Here is a 24344-nt window from a genome sequence, read left to right as displayed (position 1 = left end):
CAAGACAAAAAAGCTCTGTTAAGACTATTAGCATTAGTACATCAAGAAAAGGCTAGCAGAAACTAGCATTAAACTGAAACAGATGCGAATGAGTAAAGGGATACCTGTAGACAGGCCACGCCGATCCCCACAGCTCCAATGATGAGCAGGTGGTCTGCCAAGAAGTGCTCCAGCTTAGTGATGCAGCCGCCCTGTAAGAGACAACATCATTTTAACCTGCAGGCAGCTACAGACGCCATAGCCAGTGTGTTTGTGTTGGTGCTGGCCTGTAGGTGGGTGATAGCAGGTCTGCTTCGTGCGCTAACGCTAACCTACTTTTGGTGACTGCTTCAGTGTTTTCAGCGAGCTTGGCAGCCTGTTTGCTTCTAAGTCTGCACAGAACAGGCCCAGCTAAGATACTCCCTCCTGCATTTACCAGATAAAGGCTGCGAAAAACCTGCTATCCCACGTTCACTCCAGGGAGCTTATCCCATCAAACCACCGGCAGAGCACGGCTTCTGTACACAACAGCAACTTTGTACTTTTATGCTACACTCATCATTCAAACTAAATTATAGATGACATTCACTATTGGAGGCAGACGGCTGAGAGCAGAGCAGCCGCATTTGCGTAGTGTGTGTGAACGCTCCAGACAAGCAAGCGTTGAATACTAACCCAACAAGAAAGATAGTCAGATAGCGTATGAGCAAAACTATGTGTCTTTTTACCTTCACAGAATCTTTCGTTATTTGAGATTTTGAAATTCATTTCATGGACATTACACACAACTCATATGATTTCCCATTTAAAACACAGTTTTGTCACAAATTTGAAGGTATACAGCTTTATACGTCTGGAACACTACAGGGAGATTCACTCGAAAGAGGCCCCGAATATCCTGTTGTAAATGAAGCAGTCTAAACCAAAACAATTTGCTAAACACATTGACATATGTGTAATTGATTGCATTACATGCAATGCTGGAAGTGATCTCCGTTTTCTGCCAGACACATGAAGGGGTATGGAGGGTTTGCACCTGGATGTTGCAAATGGAGGTTAAACATTGCGACGGCTGTCCGGCACCAACCTCAGCACTTCGACGCAGGGGTATCCCGGCTTGTTTGAAGCTCCATATACTAAGGAGCACATTGCTCGTTGTTTTGTTCAGATTGCTTCATCCTAGAGAGAGTTATTACAGAATATTCAGGGCCTCTTTCGAGTGAATCTCCCTGTAGAAATCTAGTCTAATATAATGCTGACTTAATCTAAAGCGAGCAAGGCCAGCTCCTTAAATGTGACTTCTTGGATGAGTTGTCGCTGTCTGCTTGGAGGCGGGCCACTTCTGGGAAGATTCACCATTGTTCCAAGTTTCTCCATCTGGAGATAGTGGCTCTCGCTGTGGTTCACTGGACTCCCAGAGTCTTAGAAATGGCTTTGTAACCCTTTCCAAACTGATAAATTGCAATAGCTCTCATTTATTTTTTCACTCAGGGCCAAATGGTGTTGAATAAGTCAACTCAAGTCAAGTCAAAGTTCACAAAGCAGCTTTACAGAAAAAAAGGAGGCATTTTCCTTCACTAAATGAAATGATTATTTAAAAACTGTACTTTGTGTTTACATAGGATGTCTTTGTCTTAATCGTGTGCAGAATAGCCAAGAATTGTATATCACAGTATTTACATTATATTTACAGTATACACAGTACACATAGAATTTCTGACCTTTCGGTATATATATTCAAATTAATAGATTAATAGTGACTTGTTATTCTGGAATGTCCCTTCACTGTTTTTAACAACCAAAGTAAACTTGAAATTTTTATATTGTGCAAAACAGTAAATAGAAAACTGAATAATTCGTAAATAAAGCTTGTCAATACTGCTTTCTAACACTAGCCCTGCAAACACAGCAGAAATGGTGCTAAATGTTGTTTCACGTCCACATTAAATGGATCGGCAGTTGCATTCTCAGACCTGCACAGGCACCTGAATGGAACTGCTGCACCATTTAAAGTGTAACAATCATTTTGAGTAAGATGCCTTATTGAATTTCTCAAGTTTTTTGTCTCATACGTGCATCCCATGTGCCTCTGACTGTCAGATACTGCTGGAAACAGGAAAATAATACAGTTATATAGGTATCAGTACAAGCTGGTCTATGGCTTGTTTTTATTAGCTGTGGCATCTTCTGAAGCAGCTCACTTGCGTAACTGACTGAGATAACTGAGTTAGGAGGCTTCTCAGGCCTTACAAGAGGAATCATAGAAATCTGTCTGGTATCCATGTTAAGCTAAGGCTAACCCCAAAACATCGGCCATTCCTTTGTGTTAGCTGCCTTGAAAACAAAGTGGACTAATTCAGATGCAGTGGACTAGACAGCGGGAGGTGATCGAGGGTCTGCTACTTTTCATTTTGTCTGAAACAATTAAGATCTGAAACAATTAAATGTGACTAATATGCAAAAACAGAAGAAATCAAAATGGGACATATACTTTGTCATGGCAGTATATGATTACCAGAGGAATATGACAGAAATATACTACACAAGTATCAGTGAATTTTTACAGTTTTTAAGCGAATGTTTATATATATATATATAAATATATATATATATATATATATATATATATATATATATATATATATATATATACACATGATGAATGCCTCCTGGCAGATAATATAATATATATATATTGTTTGTTATTATTGTTTACATTGTTTATCATCATTGCAATACTGCAGAACTGATCTCACAGAAGGCTGCAACATCCAAATGAGCCCACTAACTGATCACAGCACTGTTACAGTGTGCAGCAAAGCACACTGCAATCACAATAGTTAAAAATATAACCAATACTAGGAAATACTACCATGTTGTGCATACTGTGCAGCTTTAAAGACCACCCACTTTTGTGAAATTTTACCCCTGGGGCAAATAAAATAGATGAGTATGTAGGTATTTATAATGCAATGTTCAAGGCCCTGCTGGGGTTAACCCTAGCATCATCCCCTTTTAGGCCATTTGGACTCACTATAATGTTAATATATGCACCTGCCAGTGTTACAGCAGAGGTTTCCTAACCCAATCCACTCCCTAGTGATGTATTAAGTGTTGTATGGAGTTACAGTACTCGTAGTGGATACCATAGTTCCAATACACAATAAAATGGGAGTTAAGCTGACCGTGTTTTTACCCTATTTCATAACTTGAGATTCTGTGTGAATCAGAAAAGCATTTATATTCCAAGACCCACCTCTACTTTGTAGATGTTGGAGGGGTGGTCTCTTCGGCCACAACTTGGAGTTATGGTCTTGCAGCAGCTGTCAGGAACCACCCTTTTCTCCGATTCTGGGGACAAGATGTACACGCTTTGCTGCCAGTCGAAGGAGTTGTTGCTCCCACAGCACTTGAACTGCATGGGGAAAGGAAGGGGGTGACTGACTTATTGAGGATTAAAATAGAGAAATTAAAACAATAACAATGTATAGACAGGAAAGAGAATCTTGTCTTAACTGTACATACTTCATGCCCACGCACCATTATCCCACCTCAGACTGAGTTAATTTATTTATTGGAGCTATGTGGCTAATATACACAACATGGCCAAAAGTATGGGGACACCCTCCAAATTATTGAGTTTAGGTGTTTCAGCCAAAAAAATCAAGCACATAGCCTTGCAATCTTCACAGACCAGACATTGGCAATAGAATAGTTTGTACTTGAGAGCTCAGTGGCTTTAAACGTGGCACTGTCTTAGAAAGCCATCAGATCAGTTTGTGCCCCATTAGATCGGCCCCTGTCAATTCTAAGAGCTGTTTATGTGAAATGGAAGTATGTAAGCGCAACAGCTCAGCCACAAAGCGTTAGATCATGCAAACTCACTGAGCAGGGCCACCAAGTTCTCACTACAAAGATCCAAACTGTCTCTGAAAGCAACATCACTGCAAGAACTACGTGTTGGGAGCTTCATTTCCATGGCTGAGCAGCTGCACAGAAAGCCTAAGATCAATAGGTGTGCAATGCCAAGTATCAGCTGAAGGTCATGGTTTTGGAATGGGATGTCCAACAAGCTCTCACAGGTGTCATGGTCCACATACCTTTTGCCCTATAATGCATCTTGGTTGATTAACACATAGAAGAAAAGAGGGACATTGTATACACTTAGAGGAACTATGCCGTTAACACTCTTTTGCACACTGTTTGTAACTCCTCAGCGGTCAGGCCCAAAGAGCTGCTGGACTGCAGAATCTCTTACATCCTGCTGCAGTCGGTCCACCGCCTGAGTGATGCCTTCCTTCCCTGGCTGAGCATAGTTCGTCGTCATCGTCTTGCTAAGGTGCTGCTTCAGCTCGTCGCTCAACTGGGGGAGTAAATGAGAACGAAAAAGAACACCAAATAAAAGCGAGAAGTCAGAGAGAGCAAGAGATTCAGATTAAGATAGAAAATAGGCAAGAAAGTGGCAACAGGAGGGTGTGAGACAGTCAAGAGGGGTAGGAGAGTGTGAGAGCGATAAAGCCGTCATATCTCCTAAATAGATCTCATCACAGCAGCAAGAGCAGTTTTTATAAGGTGTGGAAAAGAACAGTGTTCTCTCAAAGCCTCCAGGAGCCTGAGGAATAATGAGCCTGTGATTACTGAGCATCTGCAGCAAGCAGCTGCAAGTCATTGTCTTAGCTTTGCTGTTTATTTTGATGCTGAAATTAAGAATGTAGGTTTATAATTTCAATGAATGATACATAACTCATTTAAATGTACACAGCTAAAACCTTTCCAACAGTCTGCTACTCTGTAATGTTGCTGATTGTTATTTTGCTTATTTCTAAATACAGTTCTGTGAAAAAGTATTTCCTTCTCTTCTGATTTATTCTGTTATTGTACTCTATTTGACACAATGCATTCAGATCTTTAAATAAGATGCGTTAATAGAGAAAGAGAACCTTTCAAATACAAAACATTTTTAAATTATTATTAGTCATTTAGTTAAGGAGCAGAAATATGTAACATGCAAATTACTCACATGAAAAAGTAATTGTCCCCTTAGATTAATAACTTGCTTTGCTTGACCTGTAGCACAAGAACTGCAACTAGCATTTCCTATCATTTGATTTTAGCCTTTCATTTTGCTGTAGAAAAATTTGAGCCCACGCTTCTTGAATACAGATGTATTACTAAGTTTTCATGCATGAACTGATTGTTTAAGGTTCTACCACAGCATCTATATTCGGTTTAAGTCAGGACAAATAATAAATATGATGCCAAACAAAAACATCTGAATGGCTGAAAAGAAGCAAAATTGATGTTTTGGAGTGGCCTTCTCAAAGTTGTAGTCATATATATGTGAACAGAGATTCTCTTTAAGAACTCTCTGGCACAGAACATCTGTGCTGCCAAAAAACTTAACACTTCGGACTGGTTTGCCCATAGAACATCTCCCTAAATGGTTTAGGGATTGTCCCAGTGCTTTTTAAAAAATGTGAGATGCGCACTGGTGTTTTATTTGGCTAGCAGTGTTTTCTGCACTGGTGCACTTCCATGAATCCACTGTTTGTCCAGTACTTTTCTTACTGCGGAGCCTTAGGATGATTTGGCCGGCCACTTCTGGAAAGATTCATGAATGCTCCGAGGGCTCTCAATTTGTAGAAAATGGCTCTCTCTGTGGTTTGATGATGTCCTAGAAATTGTTAACCCTTTCCATAGTGATATATTTCCACAGCTTTTTTTCCTAATGTTACTTGGATTTTTGGTGGTTGGCCAGATGCCTCGGATACTAACAGAACTACTGGGAAGTATCTAGAATCTCCCAAACATGAACGGTAGGTGCACCGCAAAGGCTCACGAGTGATATGCAGATGAATAACTTGAATCACTAAGGGGGCAATTACTTTTTCACATTGGTTATTTGTATGTTTGATAACTTCTTAAATAAACTGAATGATCATTTTAAAATTGCGCTTTTTTGTGTTTGAAAAGGGCCTCTTTGTTTACTATTACATTATGTTCTAGAATATCCAAAACACTCACTGCAACATATGCAGTTATAGAGAAAATCAGAAAAGGGGTGAATGCAAATAAACTGTGTGTGTGTGTGTGTGTGTGTGTGTGTGTGTGTGTAGTAAGACGGCTCACCTTCTGATAATACACGTACGCTAGAACTCCTGCAATGAGCTCAATCAGGAATATCAGCAGCAAACAGGAGAAGTACTGCAGAGTGATAAAAACAAAACAGCAATAAATACACAAGTATTACATAAAGTCCTTATTACAAACCAATGTGACATCTGACTGACTATCATGATGTAACTCTTCCAGATGTTTCACATCACATGAACCCAATATAGACCAGAAAACATTTCAACACCATGGAGGAACTTAATTTACACTTCCTCAGTGAAAAAAGGAAAAAAGTTGTTTACACACATAATCTCACAATTCAAGCTCCGAGAAGGAGAAAATGTTGATAAATAGAAATGAAAATGACAAAGTGACATTTTTCTTGGAGGAAAATGAACTAGAGTAAATGACAGAAGCCTCTAAGCCGTCAGGATTTACGAGAAAAAAAGGAGGAGGCGGACAGAGGGAGAGAGAGAGAGAGACAGAGAGCAGGGGGAGAGCAGGGTGATAACAGCCCATGGCCTGCCTTTGGAAATGACAGTTTAATGTTTTCAGTGTGAGAATAAGTTGCAAAATATCACGCTTTCAGAATGCAGAGAGTTTATGAAAGGAAGTTAAGACATCTTAGCCACAAATGCAAATTTACAGAGCGCTGAAACCACTCTCGCTCAGTATGATTCCAGAATAATAAATAATTCGGGATCAGGAGGGAATGCCAAACCAGACACGTATTAACCCTTTAAACTCTCAATGTCCATAATGCAATTCTTCACTCTCAGAACTACATAACCGTTCTGAACACAGTACATTACTGTGCAAAGGTCAGAAACTACCCTTCATTTAGGTCATTTAGTCAAAACAGCTATTAAGTACAAATTAATCAGTTCTCAGATATTTCTGAGGACATTAGTTATGAGATAATCCACTGGCTTAAGGAAGGAGAGAGTCAAAAATTAGTGAGAGAACAGGAGTTTCCACAACTCCAGAGTTATTTTTAAAAACCTATTTAGAAAATAGGACTCCTAACAACTGTGCAATACCTGACAGACCACCAAAACTGTCCCCATCAGATAAACAGCACTTAAATCTTTCATCTTTGAGAGAGAGCAGAAAATCAAACTGCTTCAGATCTGAAAACATCCACAGGTGGCGACCAAAGAAACCCACAAATGTGAGTATTTTCTCTGTTAAAGAATTACGATAACCACTGTATTGTCTTAGTTTAATGTTGCTTCAATGTATTGTGGTCCTTTTTTCACTAGAGGTATGCTGATGTCTCGGTAGCTAGCTAGCTAACTTTCCCATTCCACCTTAAATAGTTCAGCATTTTGAACTATTTGACGTCTGAAGCACCAAAATGTAACTGCTGCTCCATTTAATTCGAATGAGAAGCGGGTAAATAGCTGACTTCAGCTTCATGTCACTGAAGAATTAGGGGTGGGTGATAATAAATAATTGTCGTATCCCCCCTCTTTAAAAGCATATGATGCTCTAAATTTAACTAAAGCCCAGCAGTGAGGAGCTGAACGTTACCCTCCTCGGCTATCATTGCAGGGTGATAGCAGAGCACCACTAGTAGCCTGTTAATGAAGTAATGTTCTTTTTTATTTGAGGGTTGTTCCATTTCGTAGGGGAAGATTTCAACCACTACCCCTTGTAACTCAGTTGAAATGGGCAAAGTGACACTCGAAAACAACGGACAGGGGTAAAATAAGAAATGGGATTGGGCCTATGACTCTGAAAGGATGTGCAGCTGTGAAGAAACCCTTACTGGGAAAAGGAAACAGACAAAAAAAAAAAAACAACATTTACAAATCAAACAAAGAAGCTCCTGGTAAATAAATGGAAACTGTCATGACAAGACAACAGTCAGCACACACACGCACTCCCAAGGCTAATTAAGTCAACTTGTCAGCCAGGAAGGAGACAAAGGCTTTACAGGGGCTGTAGCAAACTCAAGGCCAATCAAACAGTGCAGAACAGCTGCTGGCTGTGTCCAGTCTGAGTCCAGAGTGACTGTATTAATGATCAGATGTAAGGGAAGGACAACAGTTCCCTTTTGTGAGGGGAATATTAAAATGCACCTCCCTCACTAGATGACTTTCAGATCACCTTTCTCAGAAGTAAAATGTGCTGCTTTCATTAATCATTCTGATCTAAACACAGCAAAACAAACCCGCAAACACGCAGAGACAGAAACACCCAGAGGTGGCGCCCTACCTTTCCCTGAGTGTCATGCATCAGAGTGAAGGCTAGCTATAAATAGCACTGCAGCAGTGGCAGTCACAACCTTGCCTCACTCTCTCTCTCTCTCTCTCTCTCTCTCTGTTTCTCTCTTTCTGTCTGATTCTCTCTCTTTCAGATTTAAAAATGTAGAAGAAACAGATGTCTGATAGCTCATTTTTCTGGGCAGATGTGAAGCTGGTGAATCAGCAGCAGGCCAACACAGGGGACAGGAAACTAGTGCCTAAAAAGAGAGGCCTCCACGTAATTATATCCATTAACTGCTCTATCACAAATAACAGGGCCAGTCATGTTAGCGTGAAAATTTACAGCTTGGGCTCTGGACAGAGTCACACCAATATGGAATTTCTAGATTGATAACAATAACTGATAAATAAAACCTTTATAACAATAACCAATAATTAACACCTTATTACAACATTACCAATAATGAATAATGTTATCTTTTTAGCATTTTAAAAAAGTAACTCCATAATCAATATTTGAAGTGCAGTGAGTGAAAGGCAGGTTAAAACTGATAACGGATCGTTATGTGAATTTACAATTTAGCCATGTCATAGCTAAATCCAGCCATAAACTACATGATTCTGAGTCCAACTGTACCCCCAACTTGCTTCTTCTGACAAATATTCACCATCATAAGTGACGGCACTGATAATCTGGTAATGTGAGGAAAATGAGTCAACATTTAGCCCTCCAGAGTGATCAGAGGCATTCCGATTTTTTCAAACGTTTGATTTTTATGACTGAAAACATGCACGAGTCTTGTACAGTGAGATGGTCAGTGCTGTAACTGAGTGAGTCAGGCTGCAGACAATAAGAGAGTGTGACCATGTGAAGAAGGAGCAGCTTCTTGAACACTGGCAAATCTGCAAGTATCACTTCATTGTTTTTATAATAAACCAAAGCTGCAATATGTAGTGCTATAGTACTCGAGTCTGGTCTCAGTCTCGAACTTGTCTCGGTCCTGACATCATTTGGACTTTGTCTTGTCTAGGTCTTGGGGTAAAGTTGACAGACCTGGGGTAAGGTTGACTCAGAAATTGTTCTCAAGACCAGCTGAGTGTGATGTCTCTGTCTGAGTTAACTGGAAATGAGACTTTTTCTATCATTATTAAATGTCAACAACAGAGGAAGGGACAGCGAGTACCATCACCATCATTTGCTTCCAAAAAGTAACATTTTTTGTAACAAGACCATAATAGTAATATCGTATAACATTTCAGGCTATATAGTGTTAAATGTTCCTATATATGTGTAATTGGTCATTCATTATACATGATATTTCTTAATAATATTGAATGTACAATGAACTACAAACAAATTTTAGTTTTTTCTATAGTTTCTTTTTATAATCTGAAAAAATCTTAATTTGATCTCATTCTTGTCTTGGTCTCACCACTCTTTGCCAGTCTTTGTTCCTTTGTAGACATCTCCACACTTCTGAGCTTATGATCTCATATACAGTCACAAGCTCACTGACACTGTTTGTAAGAAAAACATTCCCAGCCTTTGACGTTTCCACCTCTGAACTTCACAGAACTCTTAGTACAGGCTTCTCTAGGCTTTCTCCACTAAATAATAATTAAAATTTTCCATTCATCAGCAAAAAATACATAAGCCACCGATATGTCATGCACCTTTAGTTCTGAACTCTTACAAGTGTTACCAGGCCATCAGAGTTAAGCCACCCCTACCGTGGACAAGAGGCTTCTCTGTTCGCGGATGACCGCACAGCAGCCCAGAAATCCAGTGACCATGACCAGTGCCCCAGCCAGGATGAGGATGTAGGCTGAGACAGCGAAGGTGCTGGAGGCCAGCAGGCTCAGGTAGTCTCCTTTATCAATCAGAGTCCAGATCCCCACGCCCATCACCACACCTCCACCCATCTGAAAAAGAGAGAGAGAGAGAGAGAGAGAACAAAATTCATTCAACATCATCATTCAATCTACACAATGTTGCCAATTTACTAAGTACAATTACTTAGTAAACAATTTTTCATTGCCCATTATGTAATATATACCATACTAATGCAACACCCTCTACCCTGTCACCACTGGCCTTGAAAATGGTCCACCACCAAAATAATATCTGGTCAGTGCTGGTCCAATGGTGGTCCATTTTCACTGATGGATGTGGTGAAGGGGGGGCTGATAAATTGCACAACAATTAGATGGGCTACAGTCAATAACTGTAAACCTTAAAAGCGCATCTATTCTGGATAGTTATTTCATAAATGGATATTTTGTCCTTTTCATCGAAAATGGTAATTTCCTCAGTATTTTAAACTACTGAAGAAAAATATTACAGATCAGATTTCTATTCTTATTCTAGCCAAAAATGAATGAGTTCTTTCATAATTCAACATGCTCATCATGAATCTTTACTCAAGTGTTTTTGAGTCATTCCGCTTCTTACTGCAGAACATCCCAGTGCATCTAACATTTAAGATGCAGTAGAGCCTGATATGTGACAATAAGTCTAAGTTATTTATACGCCACTTTCCACACATTTCAACTGCAGCTCGAACTGCTGCAGAGGTAAATCAAGGCAGTGCAGATAGACTGCACTAAAAATCAGTAAAATCTTATCATAAATGCAGTACTGCGCAAAAGTTTAATGTATTTACTTTTATTTTATTTACTTAATTTCCAGTCAAAACAGCCATTAAGCAGAAAATATATATTTAACAAGAAATTACACAGAAGCCTTAACAACTATTTTTTTTTTCAGTATTTAGTGTGTCCACACTTTATAACACAGCTTTTTCAGAAAATCTGCAGGGATATTGTTGTCCAAAGTCTCAGAAGTTGGTTGCATTTTCATCTTCTCATGATCCACGTTATCCCAAACACATTCACTGATGCTGACATCTGGACTCTGGGATGGTCAGTCAATTGTTGACAGCAGTCCTTTACTTAATAATGGCTTCTTGACACCTGCACATCCTTACAGACCCACAGCACTGAGTTCTTCTCAGCTGTGGATTTTTTCAGATTTCAAGCAAGAGTGGAGCTTGATTTTCACAGTACAGTCCTATTTAACTTTCAGAAGCTGTCATCCCTTGCAATGTTTAAAACATGGTGTAATTTGATATTATTTATTTCTCACTCACAGTTCATGGAAGTGGTGATTCTACACGATAAATTGAGACTGCGTTTGTGTTTGTAAGTATTAAAGGAAACATTTTATTATGATTTGCATTTTATAAAAAAAATACTGTTGAGTGTACAGCCTCGTTTTGTGGAAAGTGAAAGAATTTACACTTTTGCCACGTTTGTCATTTGACAACATCACATTGAAACAAACAAAAAAAAAACAGTGCAGTCTCAAACCTGTTCATACAAAATGAAAAGCCTAATATACAACATTAATATAAAATTAATCTATTTAATCTTGTAATTGTGTAATCATGTTTTGATTGTGTAGCAACAGGACCGTTATGACTTTCAACTTCTGAGGGCTAACATACTCACATTAAGGTGATCCAGAGAAGCTTTACTGTATTTTTTCTTTTTTGGCCTATCCACTTTCTCTTTTGTAAGTTTTGTGAGGAAATACCTGTGAAGTAATTCCAGTCCTCTATTCCCTCTACTCCTAGGCCTGAACAAAAGTCAGGCCAGTGTCTCATACACCCTCTGGGGATTCTGTACGGGAGCTGCCCTACATACCACACACTGTAGGGGTCCTGCCCACTCAACTGCAAGAAAGGCTGTAAGTTTGATCTTACTGTGCCTTCTGAAAAACAACTACAGTCTCGGGTTTCACACACCACACAAAGGGTCTTATGTCCAGTGAATGTCAGCAAAACTGTATAGCCTGAAAACAGACAAAGTTTGTATTCACTCACATGCTTTCAATCAGAAGAAATTGGTGACTTTCAGGGGACAAATGCAATATTCTAACAAATAAACAGCAGAAACCCACAAAATCCTAATGTAGTAGTGAGTGGTTGATTTTTTTCCTCTGGTATGAGTTTTGTCATAACTGTTATACCAGTATGCCACAAATAAGCACAGATAACACAACATACAAACAGCGCTAATAAAGCATTTTTGAGACATAAGGGAACAATCAGCCTTTTAGGGTTAGCCTTAGCTTAACACGAACACCAGACCAAATGACACCTTTCCTCTCATTCCACCTGAGAAGCCACCCGTCTCGGTCAGCTGTGTCAGATGATGCCGTAGTCTGGGCCTCGTCGGCGCAACAAGCCATGTACCAGCTGGTACTTAAGCATGAAAGACCGTAATAACTTTTAAATTATAGCATATTCTGACGATCAGAGGCACAAGTGTGTGGGATGCACATATGAGACAAATGATCTGAGAAATCAGACAAAGCCGAAGTTGGCTTCTTATTCAAATTTCCTGTTCAGTATTTACTGTCAGGCACCTCTACAGACTGTAACTGCTGCTCCATTTAAGGTGGAACAGACAGGACTGCTGAATAAGAAGCCAACTTCAGCTTTGTAGAAACTGAAGCGTTAAACTTTTTTAAGTTCTTGGCAGGCCTGCGGGGCTAGTGTTAGCGTTAGAAGGCAATATCGACACAGGTTTATCTACGTATTGTTTTTATTATTTTTGCACAATAAATAAATATTGGTTGCTAAAAACGTTTCTAATTAAAAAGTAATATTCCAGAATAATAAGCCACTGTTAACCTACAAAAATATTACTTATGCATCTTATTTTTTTCATTTGGAAATCCGTTTTTGACCCTGCATTGCAGATGTGCTCAGTTTATAGCTACATCACACAGAACGCAGTCAGCTGTTTTCTACCAATGCTAGAGCTCTAGCCTCAATGCTATCAAGGACATTGTAAACAGGCAGGTTAATTATGCACGGAAAATCCAATAATGTTTTGGGTTTATTTAATTTTTTAATATGAACTAGTATATTCTGCATATTATATGACAGTAGCCACTGGTGTTAGTTGATTTCATGGATTTAATTAATGAATTTAATTCTCATTTTCTTTGTGATATACTTCTTACAGAAGTCCCTGATTTTCATAGATCTTTTTTTCTGATCTATTTCTCTGCTTCTCTGATAGGCCTCTAACAGTGGTAATCAGTTATCATTGGTTAACCTAAATCCATTTCTTTTGTCTATATTCACTATTGTACATTAATTGTGGGTTCCATGTTTGAGTCTTGGATCCTCTCAAGGTGTCTTCCTTTTGCTCTTAGGGAGATATTCTTGCCACGGTCACCCTTGGCGACGCTCATTTGGGGCTTGGACTTAGATTTCTGCTTTGTGACAGTAGCTGCGGACCCCCACAAGCAGACGAGGTTTACGAGCTAATTGAAAGAGCATTCAAAGAGAACTCAGTCAAAACTTGGCGCAGGATGATTGTTCTGAGCATGTCAGTGAATTATCCACTGTTGTCATGTCTGTCATATCTTCATCAGTATTATGTTGATTTTGCACTTGAGACCTAAACATCAAGTCGGAGCTTCATTTTGACTGCATTTGATATTAATAAGAAAAGAAATGCGACTTGACACCTCGCACTCTTAAATATTTTATTTAGGATTTACAGGGTGACTCGCAGCAGTACATGCACACCATAACTTGGCATGGTTTGATTTCTCCTAAATCATTTCTTTACATTTTAACAAAAAATCTTACGTGTGTAGCTTTAACTGAATTTCTCTTTCACAAAATGTCATTATTAATAAATGTCAAAAGAACAAATTAATGAACCAGATGAAGGAAATGAACCAGAAGGAAAAACGGCCCTTTTTTCCTGACCATTGTTTCAAACATGCATGTTTTGCTCTGTATTGTGTATTAAGGAGTGCCTGCATTCTTTTCCTGAGGGTAGACCCCGGGGTTTGGCTCTTGGATTTATGCAAAGCCTCTTCCTGACGCTGTCAAAATACACCAAGGATCAGTGTCAAAGTGTAAGTCAATCTATACACATATTTGCGTGACAATGAGAATGAATCAGTACACAACACGCAGGCTAACGCGTCTGCGACTCAAGCCAAGATGCGGGCTTATCTCTTTCTCTCTTTTCTGTTCACAAAAGAAACTTTTTAAAACCACTCAACAAACAGATTCAACTCTAGAGGGTGCTGTCCCAGTTCATGAGCTGCTGCACTGTCGGATAGGACGAGAAGCAGAGAGGGAGGGGAGAGGTGGAAAGATTGGGTTCTGAGTGTGGCCCCCTACAGTGTTACTGACAGTGACTCACACACAGTAAACACACACACGTCTTCTTTACTCCTTTGCAATACTCAAAACAATTTAAATGTGATTCTCCTACTGGCCCCAGGCTCTGAAGAGCATCAGGGCTTGACTCAGCTCTACTACTAAACATTGTTTAAGAAACTTACACACACTATAGGCACAAGTCCCTGCACTGAGATTCTGCACACTCTGATTAGATCCTGGACTCTGTCTTTTCTTTCTTTCTCTCTCTCTCTCTCTCTCTCTCTCTCTCTCTCTCTCCCTCTCTCCATGTCTCACAGATCAAAACTCTACTGAGCCAGATAAAAGTATGAACATCACATATTCCCCCTACTCCATCTGTAGAGCATGAAAAGATAAGACAACCCAAACTCCATAAATGTCACCATGAGATGAAGCTATGAAGGCTGCAGTGCTCACGATGCAGACTCACCCAGAAGAGAAAGTTGAAGACGAAGAGGAGGTACTTCAGACACACCGTCACCCAGTCGTCCTGCTCGTCCTTATACATGCTCCCCATCTTTTCTCCTGCTGAACCTGAGAGAGGTAAAGAGACACAGTGACAGACAGAGGAAGACAAAATGAGAAGAAAGAAAGAATTTCTAAAAGTATTCCTTTGAACTTAACCACCACAACATATCATGCAAGGCACATTTGAAGAGGTGGTTAAGTAACCTCCAGCCTCTCTCTGCATCTGTACCGCACCATCAATAGCCACTGACAATAATTTCAATACACAGAAAAGCACAGAAAACCTGTTCGTTCTAAACACTTTTGCTGAATTCCATCAGTAAACATTTAGGTTCAATATGCACAGTCATATGCAAATGTTTGAACACATCAGTTTACATGTTTTGTTGATTTTCTAAGGGAAAATAAGTTAATGCTGGGAAAAAAAAACAAATATAATATATATTATTATTAACAATTATATTAGCGAATATAATTTTAGGGCACAATTTCTATTTATTTGCACAGGCTACAGTGGATGTTTTATTTTCTTTCCTATATGTTAAATTCAGCAAATAAACAGTGATTGTGCTTTAAAATGTGCAGAGATGTGTTCTTCTTACAGATGTCTTAACTTTTTCTCTTAGAAAGGGACATCCAAACTTTTGCATATGACTGTATGTATTATACAGATTCTTCAGTCCAATGTATTTGATACTTAAGCTGTAAATCTATATAGTTACTAGTTTTCCAGAAGGAGGAATCTGTGGCTGTAGTGCTGGATGATTTGTGGAAAATAAGTAATTGTGAAATTTGGCCTGAATTTTCGACCGATATTGTGACTTAAATGTGATTATTTTCTATAAATAATCACCAGTTCATGCGCTCTATGTTACTACACTGTAAAATGTGGTTGATTTGAAGTATTTTTGAGGTCTGAATTGACATATAATATTACTTTTGTTAACCTTTTACCAAGCAAAAATTTTATTATACACTTCTACAACCTAAAAAAAAGCTCCAATAGTTTGCACTGAAGTCCCTTAGTATGTAATAAGCCTGGAATGTTAAAACAAAAATGCCGCTTTGCATTAATGCAAAGTATTAATGTGAACTGAATGAAACCAGTATTACATCACATGTAATACTTTTCATAATTTTTACATTATTAAATCGTTGAGATATAAATAAAGTCACTCAGAGTGGTTTGATGTTAAACGTTCTGTTCTGGAGAAGCTTACAGGGTCAGAATTGTCCACAGTGGAGGTGTTGGTGGTCTAAAGCATTTAATGCATCTAAAAAATCTCACAGACCTCACAGAAAGTTTTTACGTGAAATGTTTACAAACATGCCACCTGATGCCTTAGACATTGTTTTATGAGAGTTTTGGGACAAGGTTTTGACTTAAAACATATAAGTGTATGGGTTCTCCGGTGGTTCTGGATAGTAAATAAAATGGTTATATTTGTGTCACAGACATTGTGACCCCTGGTTCCTATCACCACCAGTGTAAAGAAAAGCTGTCTGTAGGTTTCTCTACAATGAACCACTTCACATCAAACCACTCTGAATGACTTTGCTTACATTTCAATGACTTAATTATGAAGAAATTTTGAAAAGCACTTAAGTTATTAATGTAGCATAAGTATCTAATTAATCTATTAATCATTCACCCCAAGTGATACGATAGCAGTGGTAGTGGTATGGGTGGAGTTTTCACAGGCTCCCTGCCTGTTGGTGCCTGGACACAAGACAATCTTGTGGAAAGTAAAAGTAACCGGAACTCCTTTTTCACTGTGTTACTCCAGTATTAGAAAGCTGAATAAAACTTCAAATGTAGAGCTTTGTTAAGACATTTTCTCATGTCTGTCTTATACAAGAATATGTAATGTAAAAGTGTAATAGTTTTTGTTTTGAATTTGCACTATGTAGTCACATATTTAAATTATTTATTCTCAGAATTCAGCAGCTGTCTAATTGCTTCTATTATACGTCAGTCTCAAGTCAACAGGTTTTGTGTTCATTTCAAAGTACAGGGAAAGGCAACAAAATTATTTTCTGTGATAATCAACAGTTTGCTACAGATGAATCAGACCGAGTCAGCTGGAGTATTCTGGAGTATTCCTTTAAAAAAGCTCTTGCATTGCAGAAAAAGAGAAATTGGAGTTGGGGGGCGACTAAGGACAAAGACAATAGCACCAAGAGGACGCTCAAAGGTTTTTAATGGAGAGACAGCAGTCAAATGCTGTTGTTTTCTGTGACACTTTAATTACTGGCTGTGGCTCATGCACTGCCTCTGCATGTGAGTGACATGGACTGTCTGAGTGCTTAGTGTGGAAGCAGTGCATGTCAAAACAACAGCCAAATAATGGCTCGCAAATAAGGGTGTTTGGGGGAGACAGTCAAAAATACACGCCGAAATACGCACACACTCACCCACACACACACACGAGGAAATACACACACTCGCAGCTGCTTTCGAATCTGAGGTAAGACAGATGGCTGCAGGTCATTATGATGCTGACTGACATCTACAGTAGCTTTAAATAAAGCATTATGCTCCATTACGGCTCATGCAGGAGCACACCGGAGCGTTCTTACTGCAGAATGCACATTCATATTCTGCAGATATAATCTATGTTTACATGTTACGCTGAGAGTAAATGGATGATCCGTTTGCAGATTGTTATTGAACAGTGGAGAAAGCCATTCTTGCCTCTCTGAAGTAATCAGGGAGAGTGCTCCCTCAAGAGAGTACCTTGTTCTGAAGAACAACTATATAGATTTTCTGTACAGTGTAAAAATATCCTTTTGCATTCAAAGTGCTGTGAATTCTAAATGATCTTCTGTATTTTTAAAACTGCACTAAATTAAAAAAAGAAGAAAGATAAGCTACTGGGTGTCTGGGTGTCATGTATGGGAACCTGCCTTTGAGATATATCTAATATACATATTTAAAATATATATATATATATATATATATATATATATATATATAAAGACAAAAGTGTAAATAAATCAAAAAGAGAAACTACTGGGCATAAAACAATGCAAAATATTTCAATTTTAAAGACTTCAATGCAATCGCCTTCACAGAAGGATGCTAATATAAAGGGCTTGTTCACAGAAAACCAAAGTTTCCTCCCTTTTTTTGAAATAGCTAAATAAAATTCAGAAAGTTCAATGTAATAAGTAAACACGGTTAAAGTTTCAAAACATAATACAGTTCACTCCAGGGTCCAGATACTGAACGTAAGCTGTACAAACAGCTTATTAAGAATTCACTGGTTTTGTGATGTCACAAAAATCTAACTTTTATATGGAGTCAGTCATGACTTACTGATTCACTGGGGAATATATATGAGATGAAACACAGGCCAAATTCCCTCAGTCATCCATCACTATGAGAAAGACCAGAGAAAACAGCAGTGATGTATGACAAAAGGTTCTGCTGCACAAATCAGGAAATGGCTACAAGAAAACAGCTGTTGAAACAGTGGAAAATGCCCATTTCCACTATCAGGGCAATAATTAAGAATTTTAAAACAACCGGAGATGTTGAGAATCTGCCAGGAAGGACGTATGTGTATACTGACCCCACACACAGTAAGGAGGTTGGTTGGAGTGGACAAAGAATTTCCAAGAATCACAGATTGGGAACTACAGACATTAGTCTGGTCTTGGGGTCAGAATGTCTCCCAAATTACAATCAAACACAACCTATATAACCATAAGGTTTTTGGGGGTGGTTGCCAGAAGAAAGACTCTGTCGTCGAGGACCAAGAAACTCAAGTTCCTACAGTTTGCTGAGCGTTAAACAGAGGTTGGAAAATAGTCATGTAAAAATTAACTATGGCTGTTTTTGGTACATAAAACCACAGAAATGTCATTAGTGGACCTCAGGAGGAAAAACAAAACACAAAAATGTAGAATATGGGCCCTTTAACAGTTTTCTACTAGCAACTTTTCTGCCAGACTTTTCACTTTCACATGGTTTTATTGCAGTGATAATGGTCGAGACATCTGACAACAACACTCAGTTTGAAAGTATGATTAATTCATAAATAATCAATATTCATTCAGAATGCATGCCTATGCTGAACAAGGTGCCATTAAGTGCTATTGATATTCCTCTGTGAAAGTGTGCAGTGAGAACGCTGCTGAGAGAGACAGCAGGAACTCTGAGCTACTGACGCTGAACACAAACACAGGAAACTCTCAGTTTGTGGGCAGCATTTTGCACCGTTTTTTGATGTGTTGAAGCCAACAGAAACAAAGAAGGTCTGGAGGAAGAGAGACAGTCAGTAAACAGGTAAATGAGTAGACTGTTTTCCTCAGGTCAGAAAGAGGAATCTGACAAGCAGCTTCTGATTGGTGGAGGAGCTGACAGCGTAGGCTAATCCAGGCCAGGGGCATCACTACAGGTTATGGATAGGGGGCTAAGCCTGTACTAGAGGGGTCTGGGGGCATGGTCCCTTGGGAGAACTTTATTTAATGGCCCTAAAATGTTTGTTCACTATTAACTTTTAGAGCAATAACAACTCTGAAAATTATCAAAAACAGTTATTTGGTGAAACTGGCACACAACAGATCTGTCTCTTTGTAGATTGTGTTAATCACAGAGCTGGTATGACTTAAACACTATTCATCCACTTACAACAAGCACAGATCGAGCAAAGGTACTGAAGTTTCCTCTCTCTTAGGTAAGCTGCAAGGTCCTAAATATATTATTCAAATACAGATTCTAGATCAGTTCAGCCTCAGCTGGTCCAATCAGAAAGAGTGTGATTTTCCTCTGTAGGCATGTTTAATAAGCTGACAGAATTTCATGGTCATAGTGATAAATATATAATTATTTTCTCAGTTGAGTTAAATTAAATGTTTTATTTTTTATTTTTCTCCCTGAAGTCCACTAATGACATTCAGTATTAATCTTAACTGAAAGCAGTTTTAACTGGTAAAAAATCTTCACAACTGACTGGCCTTCAATGGAGCTGCCTCTTAATTTCTACCTATAGCTTGAGGAACTGAGGGATAAAAAACTGCATTATGATCAACACTATATGACCTTTTCACTGACATTAATTTACTGTAAACTACAATATATGGAAATTACTAGTGTCACTGTTTCCAAACACTGAACAAAAATAAAAACACATAAAATATAAACAGCTGTCAATAACATTATTTCTGTCTCTTTCACTCGTTCACATTCTCACACTCTCACTATGAAGTAAAGTTAAACTGGCTGGCTTGTCAGCTAGCTGGCTAGTTAGTGTTTGCCATTTTCTTTGCCTCACATAAGCCCGGTTATCCAGCTAACAAGCCACTGAGTTAAAAGCCGAAAGCCAGCTATACTGACCATAATTTGCCACAAATCTATATAATTCACTCTTGTAAGTAATCACTCTTTCACTCTGTATATTATAGATTTTTTTTTTTATTTTAGTGAGCTTTCCGTTAAAATCCTGGCTTCAGCTGACTGAAGTTACCAGTCAGTTACTTTACAGTGCGAGTAAAACCAGAGACCCTTCCCCAGGTCTGATATGATTGGCTTACAACTTAGGAGGTCTGATATGATTGGCCGAGCAGGGTGTTCCACTTTTCAAGTTGCTTTAGTAAATCTCTGGTAGCACGGCAGAGGCAGCTGTGCAACACAGCAGCAACAGTGCCTCCCCCAGGGCGCGACCTGCTATCACAGTATACTGACACAGAGAATAAACTACAAACAATTTAAACTAGTAAGATACACTTTTTTGGGAAGTGAGTCTAAATAACGTGCAGTGGTGGTGCTAAAGCTCCCCTTAAACGGGTCTTGCGATGATCAGGCCTTTGGTTTGGTAGCCCATGCTGAGCGGCAGTTTAGTGACGGAAACCCTCCTTTCACTCATTTGGGTGATGTGGTTTCTAAAATCACACGGACTGCTCCTTCCTTGTCCACGCGAAGGAAAAACAGCCGCAACCGCCACCACCTGACCACTAAGATGTCTGTCACATCCACAGACGAGCGCGCTGCACCCTCGGAGAACCAGAGCACATCCGCGGAGGCTAAAGCACTTTTCGTCGGACTTAGCGCTGTGTTTTTATCGAGACTAGATCAGGTAGATCGATAAACGATAGCCGAACTTTCCTCCCCTGAGATAACAGAGTTACGGGGCTAAAGACAGAGACAGTGAGGGGTGTTCCGCTCTGCTTTCCTCCAGAACACCTGCGTGTAGCCGCTGCAGCGAGTGAGGAAAGTGCAAGAAAGTCACGTTCACAACATCGCTACTTCAGCGACGGAGGCCAAAGAGGGGGAAAACAACACTCACCCAGAAGCAGCTCGTTCTCAGGGATTAGCACGTCGCTCACCGTCCCCCCAGCGTGTGTGTGAGTGAGTCCTGCCTGCTTGTTGCTCCAGCAGCGGCCGCCCTGTCCAGCAGAGGAGGAGCGCAGGGTCACTGCGGCTGGAGAGGAGGAGGAGGAGGAGGAGGCGCACACTGCTCCTCCCACTAACACTGCTCTGCAAACTAATCACCAACTCCTTCCCTACTTCTTGCTGCCTCACAACGATTCACTCTAAAAATGCTGGCCTGAAAACAATCCAGCCTGGGTTATTTGGCAACCCAGCGCCGGGTAAATATTGAACAAACACATGCGTGTTTTTTTTATCCAAATGGTTGGTTGAAGTAATTTAAAGGGGAATACAACCGAAATATCTACATAAACGGTTAAGATGTAAACGAAGTTATGCAGAGTGATTTGATGTGAAATGCTCTGCTCTAGAGAAACTTCCCGAGTCAGAATTGTTCACAGTGGTGGTGATAGGAACCAGAGGTCTGCGTTAAATGCCTCTAAAAGCTCCTTCACAGTAAGACAATTACATAAAATCATGATGAATACGGTGCCTGATGTCTGTAGTTTTGAGAAAGATTTAGGTGTGAATGTATTTTTTTAAATCAATTCATGGCGGAGAGGTACATGTAGGGCGTTATAAGGCAAAATACTCCCCAGAAAAACACTTTGTGATCCGTGTAGGTTCACTGTTTCTTTTGGTAAAATAACAAAATGACAATGTTTGTGCTGTAAACATTGTGACCCCTGGTTCCTGTCACCAGCACAGGAAAGAAATGTGAGTCGGCAAGTTTTTCCACAATGAGCCAGTTTACCTCAAACCACACTGAATCGCTTTGTTTACATCTCAACCACTATGATGAAATTTAGAAAATTTGGTGAACGTCCCCTTTAACGATCGTGTTAGGTTGTTACAATGACCCAACTCTGGAGTCCTTTTTTACAATGCTTAACTTTACCATGGATTTTTTTCCCCAGCTGATCCATGCATACTACTACTACTACTACTACTAATAATAATAAATAATTATTATTATTATTATTATTATTATTATTGACACATGACTTTATTATTTATAATTCAACAATTACTCAAATTGTTGTATTCTTTTATCAGCACATCAAAACAATAAAAAGATTTGAAACTGACATCACCTGCCTGAAGGATGGTCTCATGTTACAAAGCAAAAAATATTGACGATTCCCATTTCCAAGCTCCAAGAGGAAGGGCTTCCTCTGTTCCTCCGGACACAGACACTGCACCACACTGGTCCCACGCTAAAGAAGAAAACAAATCAGAAGTCAGAAGTCGGAGTTGCTATAGTGCTAAGGTTGTATAGTGCAAACAGAGAATCGATTAAGAATCGATTAATTGCATTGTCAAATCTCAGATTTCACCACAATTGAATTGAATTGAATTTGATTTGGTTATATATAAATACACTCAATACACAAGTGTGACTGCAGTAACTATTTACATAGTAGTTTAATACAGACAATAAAAAAATAGTGGCATAACTAGCATCTCATGTGCCTCAGAGCAAAAAAAACACCCACCACCCCCCATTGGAAAATTACACATTGAATAAAACACAGTAATGCAGGCTGATGCTCTTAAGGCCACTTCACCCACCAGCATCTAACCTAAATGTTTACATTAGACTACCTATTTTAGACATTTTACACTGAGAAATAATGAATAGATCATGTTGCAGGTTGTGAAGGACCTGTTTCAAAATGGTTGCCATGGATGAGCTGCGTTTTTTGGCCCAAAAATCTGTGCATTCCTTTTTTTTTATTTTATTATATTCAGTTCTAACATTCCACAATGTGTGCAGATGAATCACCACCTTCAGATTGGATGCATTTTACATATTGTTAGAATAGTTAGAACAATTAGAATTGTATGAACTGCTAGAATAAAATCTCATATCTCTAAAAAGAAAGCTTAACGGAGAGAAAACATTACAATGTAAGTTAATGTAACAAGATATTGAGTCATTTTCATTTGTCATTAAATTATGACAGAGGAATTGCTGTTGCCATTTTCAAATTATAATTTTAAGATAAAAATGGAATGTGTTGTTCAGACAGCGACGTGACAGCGACAGCGACATGTACTCATTTTTTACTGAGCTAGAATTGTGATGGAACATGTGTCATTCACACCTCTTACTTTCTAGCTTTAGCATTTTAGGAATCCAAAAAAAGAGGAAAACACCACCTAAGAAACGTCAGTTCCTATGCTGATAGGTGAAATGTGTACAAGGTTCCATTGCAATTCTATAGACAGCTCAGTTTTCTGTTTTTTTTAATAGATACCTATTCTTTAACTAAAGAGAGAATACGTTTACAATGGCTATGTACCATTGACATAATGCTGCAAACAAACATTCATTCTGAAACATTCAACCAACACTGCACAACCAACATTCAACCATTGGTTGTATAATAAACCAAGCTCTCACTGTGTACATAAGCAATTTGCTGTGGTTATGCAAATCCATGAGGTGACATTATAAGGTTCCCCCTTTTGGTGGCCCAAGAAGAACCTCAATCACACACCCCGATCAAGTGGTGGTGAAGCAAGAGGGGGATTTATCATAAAATGTCCTTTTCATTATGCAAAGTACAGCATCTGCTGATGAAGTGCTAGGGCTTGTCCGACCCTCATGGCTGAGGTTAATTTGGTATTTTTAACAGCGAGGCAGGGCCGTGTTGATTAGACAGGCCTGTTCGGCTCTTATTTATGCCTGTCAATAGCTGCGAAGGGTTTTATTACAGAAAAGCAGGACGCACACTGAGCACGTTGCATCCAGCCGCACACTCTCTTAGGGTGTGAAAAGAGTCCTGAAAAAAAAGCACATCACAGAAAGGTATGTGCTTCTACGAATGCTGAGTGATATTTTGTTAATACTGATATACTATAAACACACAGTGACCTGGCAGTTAACTGCAGTGCACGTCATTTGCTGGACACTTTAAATTGTTTTGAAGAAACAATTCAAAATACATAACTTAATGA

At 39.1% G+C, this 24344-nt stretch overlaps 1 protein-coding gene across 2 annotated transcripts in view; it reads right to left on the bottom strand.

Annotated features, from left to right (window-relative positions):
• The window catches only part of tspan11 (tetraspanin 11), a 33826-nt gene extending 12363 nt beyond the window's left edge, over window positions 1–21463 (bottom strand). Inside the window, exons 1-7 of one of the 2 annotated variants that reach the window (XM_036563814.1) lie at window positions 21298–21463; window positions 14970–15073; window positions 10035–10226; window positions 6109–6183; window positions 4238–4342; window positions 3236–3394; window positions 105–191 (exon numbers count right to left, since the gene is read on the bottom strand). In XM_036563814.1, coding sequence (XP_036419707.1) covers window positions 105–191; window positions 3236–3394; window positions 4238–4342; window positions 6109–6183; window positions 10035–10226; window positions 14970–15056 — 705 coding nt within the window. In that variant the 5' untranslated portion in view covers window positions 15057–15073; window positions 21298–21463. The remainder of the gene's footprint in view (window positions 1–104; window positions 192–3235; window positions 3395–4237; window positions 4343–6108; window positions 6184–10034; window positions 10227–14969; window positions 15074–21297) is intronic. The other variant, XM_036563815.1, reaches the window with a different exon arrangement.
• Window positions 21464–24344: the final 2881 nt, after the last annotated feature.

The sequence above is a fragment of the Colossoma macropomum genome, unplaced genomic scaffold, assembly GCF_904425465.1.
Source record: "Colossoma macropomum unplaced genomic scaffold, Colossoma_macropomum, whole genome shotgun sequence".
In the NCBI taxonomy this organism is placed as follows: domain Eukaryota; kingdom Metazoa; phylum Chordata; class Actinopteri; order Characiformes; family Serrasalmidae; genus Colossoma; species Colossoma macropomum.
The sequence above is the reverse complement of the archived record's forward strand: the minus strand, read 5'-3'. Positions and strand labels throughout refer to the sequence as shown.